Source organism: Camelina sativa, chromosome 2 (assembly GCF_000633955.1).
Source record: "Camelina sativa cultivar DH55 chromosome 2, Cs, whole genome shotgun sequence".
Taxonomy (NCBI): domain Eukaryota; kingdom Viridiplantae; phylum Streptophyta; class Magnoliopsida; order Brassicales; family Brassicaceae; genus Camelina; species Camelina sativa.
The window spans coordinates 25,663,719-25,676,509 of record NC_025686.1 but is presented as its reverse complement, the minus strand read 5'-3'; the positions used below and the strand labels follow the sequence as shown (position 1 = coordinate 25,676,509).

The 12,791-nt window shown below is 38.6% G+C and overlaps 5 protein-coding genes across 7 annotated transcripts in view; 3 read left to right on the top strand and 2 right to left on the bottom strand.

The window, feature by feature from the left end:
* LOC109127544 (glycine-rich RNA-binding protein 7-like) lies at positions 807-1,313 on the top strand. The gene has a single exon (XM_019232487.1). It carries the CDS (start codon positions 976-978, stop codon positions 1,186-1,188), a length of 213 nt encoding a protein of 70 aa, XP_019088032.1. The 5' UTR covers positions 807-975; the 3' UTR covers positions 1,189-1,313.
* Positions 1,961-4,483, top strand: LOC104738789 (ribulose-phosphate 3-epimerase, chloroplastic). 2 transcript variants are annotated; one of them, XM_019237777.1, is made up of 10 exons: positions 1,961-2,305; positions 2,646-2,760; positions 2,860-3,000; positions 3,080-3,193; positions 3,288-3,366; positions 3,453-3,562; positions 3,633-3,689; positions 3,802-3,871; positions 3,965-4,058; positions 4,264-4,447. In XM_019237777.1, the coding sequence occupies exons 1-9, from the start codon at positions 2,196-2,198 to the stop codon at positions 4,012-4,014; spliced, it is 846 nt and encodes a 281-aa protein (XP_019093322.1). In that variant the 5' UTR covers positions 1,961-2,195; the 3' UTR covers positions 4,015-4,058; positions 4,264-4,447. The 2 variants fall into 2 exon arrangements, with proteins under 2 accessions (XP_019093322.1, XP_010457301.1); XM_010458999.2 differs by having other exon boundaries at positions 1,962-2,305; positions 4,258-4,483.
* LOC104738796 (pentatricopeptide repeat-containing protein At5g61400-like) lies at positions 4,365-6,659 on the bottom strand. Its single transcript, XM_010459010.2, has one exon. The coding sequence runs from the start codon at positions 6,631-6,633 to the stop codon at positions 4,633-4,635; it is 2,001 nt and encodes a 666-aa protein (XP_010457312.1). The 5' UTR covers positions 6,634-6,659; the 3' UTR covers positions 4,365-4,632.
* On the top strand, positions 6,910-9,327 carry LOC104738778 (protein NEN2-like). Its single transcript, XM_010458986.2, has 6 exons — positions 6,910-7,269; positions 7,446-7,603; positions 7,778-7,824; positions 7,913-7,976; positions 8,088-8,749; positions 8,836-9,327. Exons 1-6 carry the CDS (start codon positions 6,981-6,983, stop codon positions 9,071-9,073), a joined length of 1,458 nt encoding a protein of 485 aa, XP_010457288.1. The 5' UTR covers positions 6,910-6,980; the 3' UTR covers positions 9,074-9,327.
* The window catches only part of LOC104738763 (two-component response regulator-like APRR1), a 4,072-nt gene continuing 682 nt past the window's right edge, over positions 9,402-12,791 (bottom strand). The window contains exons 1-6 of one of the 2 annotated variants that reach the window (XM_010458968.2): positions 11,986-12,196; positions 11,584-11,745; positions 11,314-11,447; positions 11,003-11,170; positions 10,764-10,917; positions 9,402-10,668 (exon numbers count right to left, since the gene is read on the bottom strand). In XM_010458968.2, the coding sequence (XP_010457270.1) occupies positions 9,704-10,668; positions 10,764-10,917; positions 11,003-11,170; positions 11,314-11,447; positions 11,584-11,745; positions 11,986-12,118 (1,716 nt within the window). In that variant the 5' untranslated portion in view covers positions 12,119-12,196 and the 3' untranslated portion in view covers positions 9,402-9,703. Of the gene's footprint in view, positions 10,669-10,763; positions 10,918-11,002; positions 11,171-11,313; positions 11,448-11,583; positions 11,746-11,985; positions 12,197-12,791 lie in introns of those variants that run through there. The other variant, XM_010458975.1, reaches the window with a different exon arrangement.

Genomic DNA, 12,791 nt, shown 5'->3' with positions numbered 1-12,791 from the left:
AAGCGGTTCAGTGTATTATCCAACGGATAAATTCGCGATCTTTTTTAAATTTTGTTTTTAAAAACACAAATTTGACAAAAAATTTTGATTGGTGTCAAAATGCAGTTTTGTAAAAAAAGAAAATGAAAACTGTTTTTTCAATGCTTCCAATCACTACCTTAATCATATATTTCACCATCGTTCACGAGTGGTTAGTTATTCTATTTTATTCACAACTTTATTTTGATAAATTCAAATTAAATATATATATTAATTATATTTACTCATATTTAGCTTTTCAAAACAAAATTAAGCACGTTTTTTGCTATTTATGTCTCTTTCTGCGGCGTGTGGTACTGTGGTGGAACTTTTTAATCTAGTTAAAGTAAGATGATATTATTGATACTAACCCTTGATTTTACAAGTTGTCAATTTTTTTTTTCTTTTGTCACAAACACACTTTATTTAACAATCGAACGAATACAGTTTATGTATCATCTAACCAAAACTCAAAAGTGCTAACGTATGAAAAAAAGATTTTAACTGCGACCGTTTGCTACTAAACAAAAAAAAAGGATGCTTCAGTAAACCGACTTATATTGTAGTCTTGTAGATTACACACACACAAAAATTAGGACCATCTGCACAAACATAATTAGGCCTAATGCTAATGGGCTTTACTTAAAAGCCTAAAAATAGGATTGTAACGAATGTGGATAACCGTTGGATTCATTCAGCCCTTTAAAAAATGGTGTTTAATCAAATCACTTCGTAAATATAAGATTGTACAACTAAACTAGTCACTTTACGAGGTAATTTGACTCAGTTTAAGTATAATGCAGAGATTACGATATAATCTTGGGAAGCATCACTTTTTGACCAACGTTTTGAGTCGGGATCTTTCTCTCTCTATATATAGTCATTTCTCAATCTTCATTTTTAACACACTCTCAAACCTCCAAATTCTTGATCAAAATCACATCTGAACTGAAAGAAATGAATGCAAAAGGCAGTAGCAGCGGTGCAGGAAAGAGTGGTGGTGATGGTGGAGGAAAGAGCGGTGGCGGTAATGGAAACAGTGGAGGAGGAGGTAACATCATGGTAGCACCAGGTTCAAAGGGAGGTGCATACATCTCAAGAGGTGGATTTGAGAGTAACCCTCAAGGTTACTTTAGTAATCTGCATGGTAGTGGACAGAGCAAGAAGTGAGTGACGATGACTACAACAATCAAGCATGAGCCATCTTCTTTCATCTTATATTCTAGTCTAGTTCCTTAATAAAAAATGCAATGAAGTTCAAATAAAGTATTGAATAAAAATGAATTTTATCTTTATGATCATTTGTGTTATTGCTTCGTTTCCACTCTTCTTATTTACTTAAAAAAATCAATCTCGTTAGTCGTCGTCGTCATGAAACATGCTTCTATGAGAAGACATATAAAGAGAGCAAACAAAGATCATTGGCCTTCTTGGATCAAATAAATATATAATGGTCCTAGAATGTAATATCATCACAACTACCAAAACTATTAAATTTGGTTCAGTTTTTCAGATTTGTGTATATTGTTGACAAAACTATATGATTTTAAACAATTGAATTTCATTCATGTTATTTAAAATTCCTGGTCAATTGTTTAAAAAGTCATAATTCTTATTAGTTTTTTTTTTTTCTTTTTCAAAATTATAGAAATGACCTAAAACACCATTTTTACTATTAAAAAAAAGTTTGGTTTGTAGTAAAACTATTATTCTCTGATTTATTTACGTTTTTAAAAATATATTTTCTTTTTTGACATCATTTTTTTTTTAAAATATCTAGAATAATTAGATTTTGCAAAAAAAAAGACCATTCCCACAAATATTACAAGTCAGGCCCCCAATGGATACAGAGCCAACCGTTTGAGATAAGCTGCATCATCATTGGATCATCCGAAGAGGGTAAGGAAGACGTTACCCACGAGACCTCAATCACACGTGGCGGATTCTCAGATATTCTCTCTCTTTTTTTCTTTTTCCTGGGAAATAAAGTTTTCGTTTTTTTTGTTTGTTTGTTGGGTTTGAGAGGGAGAGATAATTTGGTTGTAGAGGAGACGACGAAGGAAGAAGATTTGGGGGTTTTTGAATCCATTCTCATTACCCTATTAACCCACCACCAAACTCTTTTCAGGATTCTAAGTGAGAGAAGAAACTTGAAATCTCTGATTTTTTTTTTGGATATGTCGAGCTCAGCCGCTTCCTTGTGTTGTTCATCAACTCAGGTCAATGGGTTTGGTCTTAGGCCTCAAAGGTCCCTTCTTTACCAACCCACTTCCTTTTCTTTCTCCAGGTATCTATTCAGCTATCCCTAGAATCGAAAGTTCATTCCTTTGAGGCTTTGATTTTCATGATTGGAATCGAAATCTTGAATTTTTGATCGGTGTGTGTGACACTTAATACAGTTTTGTTGTTGTTGTTACTACGATTGCTCAGAGTCAGAGATTGGTTTGTTTAGTATCGTTGATTTGAAATTTTTCTTAATTTATGTGGTAATTGAAGATTGTTTGATTTGTATCATTATGTCTTTCTTGTGTTTGTGGATATGTCCTGTTTGATCTCGAGAGAGCTACTCTGCATTAACTGTTATCTTCAATTGACGCTAACTTTGGTATGTAAAAAACTTTTTGCAGAAGGAGAACTCATGGAATTGTCAAGGCTTCAGCTCGGGTTGATAAGTTTTCCAAAAGCGATATCATTGTTTCTCCCTCAATTCTCTCGGCTAACTTCGCCAAATTAGGCGAGCAGGTTTTTGTTCCTCTCCTTTTAGATTTGTTGTTTCAGTGACTTCCTGTTTCTCTCTGTCTCCATTTCACTCTTACTTTTGCTCTCTCTGGCTTCTTCCAGGTGAAAGCAGTGGAGTTGGCAGGCTGTGATTGGATTCATGTTGATGTGATGGACGGTCGTTTTGTTCCCAACATTACAATTGGACCTCTCGTGGTTGATGCTTTGCGTCCTGTCACAGATCTCCCGTTGGATGTTCATCTTGTAAAGACTTGTTCCTTTTCTTATTTGTCAGTATATGGTTTCTTGGCCACATTTCTGATTAAACATTCTTTGAAACCAGATGATTGTGGAGCCTGAACAGAGAGTACCGGATTTCATCAAAGCCGGTGCCGATATAGTCAGTGTGCATTGTGAACAGCAATCGACCATCCATTTGCATCGTACCGTCAATCAAGTACTAACATTTTCATGCTTCTGCTTTATAACAGTTTCTTTTGATGGAGTATTCTTAACATAGTTATACCATCTGCTGCTACAATGGTGTTTAGATCAAAAGCCTAGGGGCTAAAGCTGGAGTTGTCCTAAACCCTGGAACCCCATTGAGTGCAATAGAGTATGTCTTGGATGGTGAGTTTTTGTATCCTAATAGCACTTGCTTTGGAAAGAGACGATAAGGTTATTCTCATTGGAGTATTACTTGTTTCTGAAATCAGTGGTGGATCTGGTCTTGATAATGTCGGTCAACCCCGGGTTTGGTGGACAGAGCTTTATTGAAAGCCAAGTAAAGAAAATCTCGGACTTGAGAAAAATGTGTGCAGAGAAGGTATCAGTCAAATAACTTCTCTCCTAGTGAAAGCCTCTTCTCTTCTTAAAACATTGTCTTGTTGTTTTAGGGAGTAAACCCATGGATTGAAGTTGATGGTGGTGTCACTCCGAAGAATGCTTACAAGGTAAAGCTCGAATACTCTTCCCAGTTTCATCTTTAACTCACATTTTCCTGCTGTAGACATTTGTGTGCCCTAGAGTTCTGTAGAATTATGAATCTTTTGTGGGCTGTAATAGGTTATTGAGGCTGGAGCAAATGCTCTAGTAGCTGGATCAGCTGTATTTGGAGCTAAGGACTACGCAGAAGGTATAGAGATGAAACCGATGTATACTTTCTCACTTTAGCCAGTAGGAAGATGTTCTAACATTGGTTATGTTTGTTTGTTTGAATAATCTGCAGCTATAAAGGGAATTAAGGCAAGCAAGAGGCCAGAAGCTGTAGCTGTGTAATGCGAAGAAACAAACAAGCGAGAAAAAGACTTTATTAAACTTAGGTTAATGATCTCCCCGTATCCGTATAGTCCATGTTTGTATCTTACTATTTTGCTCGCAGTACAAAAACTTGAATCTTGAAAACGAAAATTCGCAAATTTGAACCTTGTCTGTTTGCTGTTTCTTCCATTTCCTGGTGAGAAAATTTGTTCCCGGGTTTTCTCTATGGTTTGACCTGAGTTGCAATGACTTTTATTTCAGGAACAGTTAAGGTCAAAGACGATCACCCAGTTGTTGTCATTGTCTCAAGTCACCATAAAATCCATAAGAATCAACTCAATATGTCCAATGTAGGCTCCTCTATACTATTTTGTACCATTGTCTTGTAAATTGCGGATATGCAGATTTTCATACATTTTGCAAATTGTAATAAGAAATATGCTGTTACATATGTGTTTTTGACTTTGGAAAATAAAGCATTTTCATTTGTCTTGCTAGACTCGCCCTAAGATTCAGTGACAATCACTTTGCTCGATCTTGTGTAAAAAAGCCTTATCCTTATATACAACCAAGAGCCTGAGATTGAACCAAAAAATCATGAAGCTCGTAAGATTGACTTGCAGGAATTACTGCTAATTAGCTGATAGCTCCCAAACGGCTTGACTTGGTCAGGAAACAAGCTGATCTTAGATATCCATTCTCTTCGTAAAACCTGGCTAGCAATTGATTCACCAAAAGGTTAGGCAATGTCCCAGTTTTGATCATGTCACAGTGCAACATCATTGCATCGGTAATACGTTTTTCTTGGAGATGACCCTTTAACATAGAAAGGTAACTCCATATGTCCGGGGTTATCCCACCAGATCTCATGTCTGAGAAGCACCTGCTAGCTCGAAGAATGTAGCCGTTCTGACATAACCCTTGGATCAAGCATGTAAAACCCACATGATTCCAGCAGCTCCTCTGAACAAGGGATTTACCGGTCGCAGCTTGATTGTTTTCCAGATAAAAATCAATGGCATCAGACATTCGCCCTTCTTTCCAAAATCCATCTACTAAGCAAGCGAGCGTGTGATCATTGGGGTGGATTCCAGCCTCTAGCATGTCACTGTACAGCTTGAGTGCTTCTTTCATCTTGGCCTCCTTGAAGTGTGCATCGATCAAAGCTGTGTAGGTCACAACATCAGGAATTATACCTTTGATGGTCATCTCCGAGTACAACCCCATTGCAGCTTTTATGTTTCTCACTTTGCAGTAACCGTCGATCAAAATAGAAAAGGTAAGGATGTTGGGTTCTATGCCACTTGCTGTCATCTCTGAGCACAAATCCAAAGCTTTCTCCATATTGTATTCTTTACAAAACCCATGAATCAGTGAATTGTAAGTCACAGAGGTTGGGGAAATTCTCTCAGTCTTCATCCTCTGAAATAACTGATTTGCTTCTGCTAGCCGATCTTCACTACAAAGCCCGTTGATAAGTATAGTATAAGTGAATACATCAGGCACAAGATTTAAACTTTCCATCTCGGAAAACAATCCCATTGCTTCCAACATATCTCCTGATGTGCACTGTCCATGAATCAAACAGTTATAAACATATAAATTAGGATCAACCCCAAACTTCACCATATGCACCCAAAGGCTCCTCGCAGCAACCAATTCACGCGCTTTGCAAAACCCATCGACCAATGTGCCAAAAACAACCACATTTGGCAATAGTTCAGCAACCTTGATCTCCTTATACAATGTGTAAGCTTGTCTCAGGTTACGTATCTTGCAGTAACCATCAATCATTGCACTGTAAGTATACAAGTTTGGGAAAACGCCATGTTTCTTCATCAAGCTGAACATTTTCTCTGCTTCCTCCATCTTATTTTCTCTACACAGATCACGGATATATATGGTATAGATATAAACATTCGGCTTGATCCCTAACGAAGTCATCTCATCAAGGAGTCTCTCTTTCTTGGAAGATAAGCCTTGTTTGAAACAGCATTGAAACAAAACAGAGTAAATGTGAACATCAGGGACCAAACCACGAGAGATCATAACTTGGTAATCAACCCAGACTGAATCAAACCTTTTCTTTCTAACCAATCCATTCAAAATCGCTAGACAAGCTTTCGAATCCGGTGAACATCTCATCTCTCGACTCACCCAAAGAGCTTCTTCAAACAAACCCATCTCTAGAAGCTCCATAATCAATAAACTAAACACCCCAAGACTAAATTTTTCAACCTGAATATCCTCAAGAGCATTGAAAACTCTATAAGAAATATCAGTCGGCTCACTGTGGCGCCTGAGACTTTCTATGAGGCTTTTTATCAAACACCTGGCGAGCATATACTTCTGAGCTCCCGTCAAAACGTGAATTACTTCCGAAATATTTCGAAGATCCTTTTCCTTCGAGATCTCGTGTCTCGAAGACGCTTTGAACAGCTTCAGCGCTTCTTCCGTGGTTCTGCATTTCAGAATTGCTTCGGCTAGACTCGAAGAAGAAGAAGACGACAAAGAAGCCAACAAAGATGTTGAATTTGACAGAGAAGGAGACTGAGATAACAATCTGAAGGTGAAAGATTGAAACTTGTAGATGTAAGCTGAAGTAGTTCTATGTTGAAGAAGCAAAAGCTTCAACATCTGGAGAAGAGAATGGTACTGAGTCAAACTGAGAAAACTACACCTTCGTGGTAGAAGATCGGTACAATACTATCATCGGTTTATTCCGGTTAGTTTTGGTTTAATCTGATCTAACACGGTCAATGAGTCAAAGGGGAGATGAACTAACAAACAAAACCTTGACTTGAAGAAGAAACATAAAAAACGAATCTTTACAGGTAAAGCTTTGGCCTTTTCCTAGCAAATTGGGCAAAGGAAGTATAAAACAAAACCCACCTTACCAAGTAATCTTCTCTCGCCGACCTCAGTTTCGATAAAAGTTCGATACTTTCACATTTTACGCTCAATTCAATCCGTCTCTTTTAACAATGGTTGGTCTAACTCCATCTGAGGATCGTTCAGAGATTGCTTTCTTCGACCTCGAGACGACAATTCCTTTCCGACCTGGTCAGCCGTACGCGATTCTGGAGTTTGGATCGATCTTGGTTTGTCCCAAGAAGCTAGTTGAGCTTCGAAACTACTCGATCCTGGTTCGACCTGCTAATCTCGACTTCATTACCCCTCGTTCGGTTAAGTGCAATGGCATCAAACGTGAAGACGTTGAGTCAGCTCCTAGTTTTGCAGATATAGCTGACACCGTTTACGATATTCTCCATGGTATGGTATAGCTGAATTGGAACTAGAGACGAAATTTATGTTCTTTTTGAAGAATTTTGTGTGTCTAGGTGCAAATGGAGATGAAAATGTCATAGTTTGAGCTCAAAGTTGTGAACTTTCTTGAGTTTTTTTTGCTTAGGTGTGTTGATGTTTTGGGGTTTTGGTTTATCTTGTAGGAAGGATATGGGCTGGTCACAATATATTGAAGTTCGATTGTCCAAGGATAAGAGAAGCATTTGCTGAGATTGGACGAGATCCACCTGTGCCAAAAGGCACCATTGACTCGTTGGCTTTGCTTACTCAAAGGTTTGGGAGGAGAGCTGGTGATATGAAGGTAAACAATGATCCTAGAGAGAGAGACATGTTCTCTGGAGATTTTTTTGCCTTTTGTTTTAATAGACATGATTTGATCTGTGTATTTTTTATTTGCTTGATGGAGATTAGCTCTTGAATTCGAATTTGACAGTTTTGTTGGGGCTTATTCTGTTTCCCTGCATTGTTTGAACAGATGGCGACTTTGGCTAAATACTTTGGACTTGGCAACCAGACGCATAGGTAGGTTGTATATGCGAGCTTTTTGCATTACGGTGTTTTCGTAGGCGGGTTTAGTTCTAATGCTTTGCAAGTTTCTATAATCTCTCAGGAGTCTGGACGATGTCAGGATGAATTTGGAGGTTCTCAAGTATTGTGCTACTGTTTTGTTCTTGGTATGCTCTCTTTTATCTTCTCGAGATTGAATATCTTGTGTTGTGTCCCAGTCGCTTTGTTTCTGGATTTTTAGAATATATTTGAATTTAATGTATGCTATGTTCCAACAGGAATCAAGCCTTCCAGATGAACTTATAGAGAACTCGGTTACTACTACTCCAGAAACAAGTTCAAGAAGGCGTAGGAATATCAAAACATCTCCTCTGCAATCTCACACTGATCAGCAGACAGGAGAAAACAGTACAACTATACCTATTTTATCATTTGTTTCATCCCCAGAAGCTCAAACGGATCCGTTTGATATGAGCACTTTGAAAAACGAAATAGCGCCAGAGGTTCTTCAATCAGATGTTCCCATAGAAGAAAACAATCAGCAGTCTGAGGCTGTTGCCTCAGAGTCTGAGGGTACCAGTGACCAGGAAGGATTCTTTGAGCTAGATAAAATATCTCTTTCAAGTATCAGAGCAACTCATGTCCCATTATATGATGGGAGCCAAACAATGAAGCTACAGCTCTTCCTTGGGGACAAACCCCTTCAGCTCCATTGTCCTCGTCTGAAAGTACGGTTTGGAATTAATGGGAAATTTCAGGACAAAGCTGGGAGACGGAGGCTGAACTTTTTAGTTGATTTGTATCCCAGTCTCTGCAGTGTACTGCAAGAATGCGACAGTGCTGCACAAACAATATCTGTTGATTCAGGCAGTGGTTCTGAGTGGAACCCGGCGGTCATGCCAATGAAAGAATTTCTGAACTGTCCTACCGCAAGGATACAGTAAGTTCGCCTATATCTCCTTTTACTGGTTTCATTTAGAAACCATGTTTGCTTAGCATTTCCTGATTGCTTCTTTGTTTGTGCAGTATACCCACAGAGTTTAATGGAGATATAGACCGGTATGCAGCTGAGATACACCAGAAAGAGTTCTCTGGAGCTACTGTTATTCAGAAACTCATTTCTTGCAACCCTAAGGCTGAGGAGCTTGAGTCTTTGTTGAATCGTGGAACTGTTCTCGACGCTTTCTTCTCTCTGGAGCCATACGATTATCAGCAGAGAGCTGGAATCCGTTTAGTTGCCAGAAAGCTAGTTATATATCAGTAAACATTACATTACTCAATAGCACCACAGAGAGTAAGTTAAGAAATCAGAGTTTAGTGGACTCTAGGGATTAATTTATGTACTCATGAAAGACAAACACAGAACTGCTGTTCAGTAGATAGCTAATTATGTTCTTAGTTCCAAATTACTTGCTATCCAGATTTAGATTTGTCATATGCACATGGTTTCTTGTCTGTAACAGAATTGCATTTGCAATCTCTGTGACCATCCGAGTAATGATAGAAGCTTTTCAGTTATGGAACACATGTCTCTTTTTCGATGGGTAATGAAATATATTAAAACATGTGGAAGTAACAATGGAAAGACAAGATTCAAGTAAATGATGATGCTAGAAGGAGAAGAAAGGTTAATACACAATATACCAGTGAACATGATAAAAACACATTATATGTTTATCAACGAACTAATCTACACCCACAGAATGCTTTTCAATGCTCTGACAAAGTTGAACCGCAAGAGCCAACATTTCCTTCGAGAGGACTTGAAATACGATGTTCTTTTGGCTGTAGCAGCAGAACCCTTTCTGTGTTAGTCGATCATCATGTGTTGTTTGATAAGATGCAAGCAAATCGGTATAACACAACATGGTTGTCAGTTCTTTTAATGTTTCTTTTAAGTTCCCAGAGCATCATCCTGAGGAGATGAATCCCGGTTCTCCTCTTCTTCTTCTTCTTCCTCCTCTTCCTCGTCATCATAGTCAGCAGAGTCAGGCTGCCCATTTAAATCAACATTCACGCCGTTCATCTTCCTAACAAACTGACCCTTAACTCGCGGTCTCCTCTCAGCAAGGCGTTTCCTATTCACATACCTAATCTTTTTATCAAAACACCTTTGGTTCCTTTTTCTTCTAAATTTAAGTAGAGCTTCCTCTCTTCTGTCAAGTTTATTCACCCTCACCTCATTAGAAGAGTGATTTCCTGCTGGTGACCAAGAATGATGAACCATAGACATCTGACCATTCTGTAAAGACATCTGACTGTGCTGTAATGATGTGTTCATTGGGTGTGGGTGGTGGTAGTAAGGATATCCCGTCATTCCGTTCGGATGATTAGGTGGGCAATGAGGAAGTTGATGACCATACTGAGGCATCATGGCTGCTGATTGCATCATAACTTGGTTCATGACCCCATGCATATAGTAAGGATAAGCATTTTGTGCAGAGAAACCTGAGCCATCAGTTTGAGATGAATCCTTACTTCTGTTCATAGCAGAAACTGGGGGAGTATTCATATTTCCTTCTTGGTAGTTCCTACTATTAAACTCTACTGATGTTGGAAGCGTGCGTGACCGCTCAAGGGAATGTGGATAGCTGGTGACATTCTGTAAGTTCTCTCCTTGAGAGTGTGTTTTCTCGGTCTCTTTACTTTTGCGGGCTTGTTTGGCGCTGTTGATCCCTCCACTAGCCACCGCTTGAAACTTCTCCGCCAAACCTCGATGAAGATGAAGTGAGCCATTTTCATTGACATGAGGAGGATCCTGACTGCTAGTTCTAAGGACAGTAGATTTGACGTATGTGAAGAAAGCAGAGGACTCTCCAATCTTCAATCTACTTTTCTTTGGTACTGAAGAAAATTGTGCTGCAAAACCCCCCAGCTATATTAGAATTCACCAAAAAAAAAAAATGCTTAGAGACTAGCTATTAGAAAGTGTTACATGAAAGAGAAATAATCACCTGGATTACTATTTCTTTTCATTGACTCATGGTGAGACCCAACATGATGACTTAGTGGAGGCTCTATAGCAGTAACAGCAAGAGAAGAAGTGGCTGTTCCATCAGCACCAAGACCACCATCACCAGCTTGAACAGGAGCAATAGCAACAGACCACTACCAGTACAAGCATGAGCGCAAACTAAAAAAAATCAGTTCTTCTCCATTTCAGAGGGCTTTAAACTGTCAAATACTTTCTCACCTCATTTTCCTGGTGACTTAAATTTCCTCTCTGCGGGATGGTGGACCTGTGACTTCTATCATCTGTGTCGTCAGAGAACAGGTTGGTACTATTTGTGTTTGGATCACTTTGATCAGATCCCACGAGATCAAAATCATAGCTCAACATATTCTTCTCAGCAAGTCCTAGCTGCCAAAACAAAAATATGAGATCAACCGCATTAACTTCATGCATCAAGATCTTTATTTCCACAAGACGACAGAAATCGTTATCAAGGGATACTCGAAAAACAGTAAGGCGTATATACAGAACTTTAGACAAGCAAAACAAACCATGCGTCGTCTTCTCCACATGTGTGTCCACAAGTTCAGAAGCTCGTTGGTCCGAAGAGGCTTCACAAGGTAGTCAGCTGCACCTAGCTTCAAGCACTTTACCACGACAGGGACCTCGTCTTGCCTCGACATCACTTAAAATGAAAACATTATAAGATTAGTTAGCATAAAGCTAATGATCATGCAGTTATATAAGCAGAGAAAGCTAAATTCCTAGAACTCCAGGACTGGATGATAAAATGAAGAAGAAGGGCAAAGAACACAGCTTACTTATCACAGGGATCCTCCTAAGATCTTTGTCTCGTGTGATGTACCTCAGCATCTTCATACCCTTGGCCATTGGGAGATCAATTTCTGCCAGTATAATATCGATATCAGGTCCCTCTGCATTAAGTGCGTCGATCACCTGCCTTGCTGATTTCACTGAAGTCACTGCATTCCAATGAAAATAAAAACCATTTCATCCAATGTATCATTCAAAAGGTACAAAGAAGAAGCAACAGACACTATATAGATGCATTCAAAGATCACAAGAAACCCTTAATGGATCTCCAATCTACTACAGTAGTAATCACACAATATGATGACAGATAACAAAGTATAAAAAACAACTAATAGGATCTTTGACAAGACAAATAAGGAAAAAAAGCAAAATTAGTAACAAAATCATACCCTGGTAAGAACACTGAGAAAGGAGAGTAAAAACCTCTCCCAAGCTCTTGGAATCATTGTCACAAAGCAAAATCCTGACTCTGCTTCTATCAATGAACCCATCTCCTCCCTTACACTCACCGTTCAAATCCATGATCAGATTTACAACTAAACCCACACACACACACACACACACACACACACAAAAATATCTAATGACAGAAAACAAAAACTATCTTCCCCTAACCCCAAAAAAAAAAAAAAAGATATTACAAAACTAAGAACAAAAACAGCCGACAGAGTAAGTGCTATGATACTTCCATGGCCAAATCAGAAACTAGGGTTTCCGGTACAGTGTCCCTACAAAAGTCCGCCTAATTTAAATCCCTACAAAGCAAACTTTAATCTCACAGGTCACAACCAAACAAAAATTACTCTTTTTATCCCCCAATCTAATCTTTTAGCCATGTGAAACCAAAACAACAAAAGAAGAAAAAAGCTAAATCTAAGAACAAAGTGATGAAAAGACAACCCAACAACAACAACAAAAAAAAGTGAGAAATCTTGATTTTGTTATCTTCTCTAATAAAAAGGAATCAAGAATCGATAAAGAAGAAGCTCAACAAAATTCACCGGAGATCCGGCGTAACGCCGGCGGTGAGATGAGAGAGAGAGAAGGATAGTTTCCGACAAGAGAAGTGAGAAGACTCATTTGTTTTGTTTTGTTTTTGTCAATCAATTGTCAAATTATGAGACGCGAAAAAAGAGCCAAATTTAGAGATGGTAAATCAGAAACCGTTGAATGAGGATGGATTTGGACGGTGGAG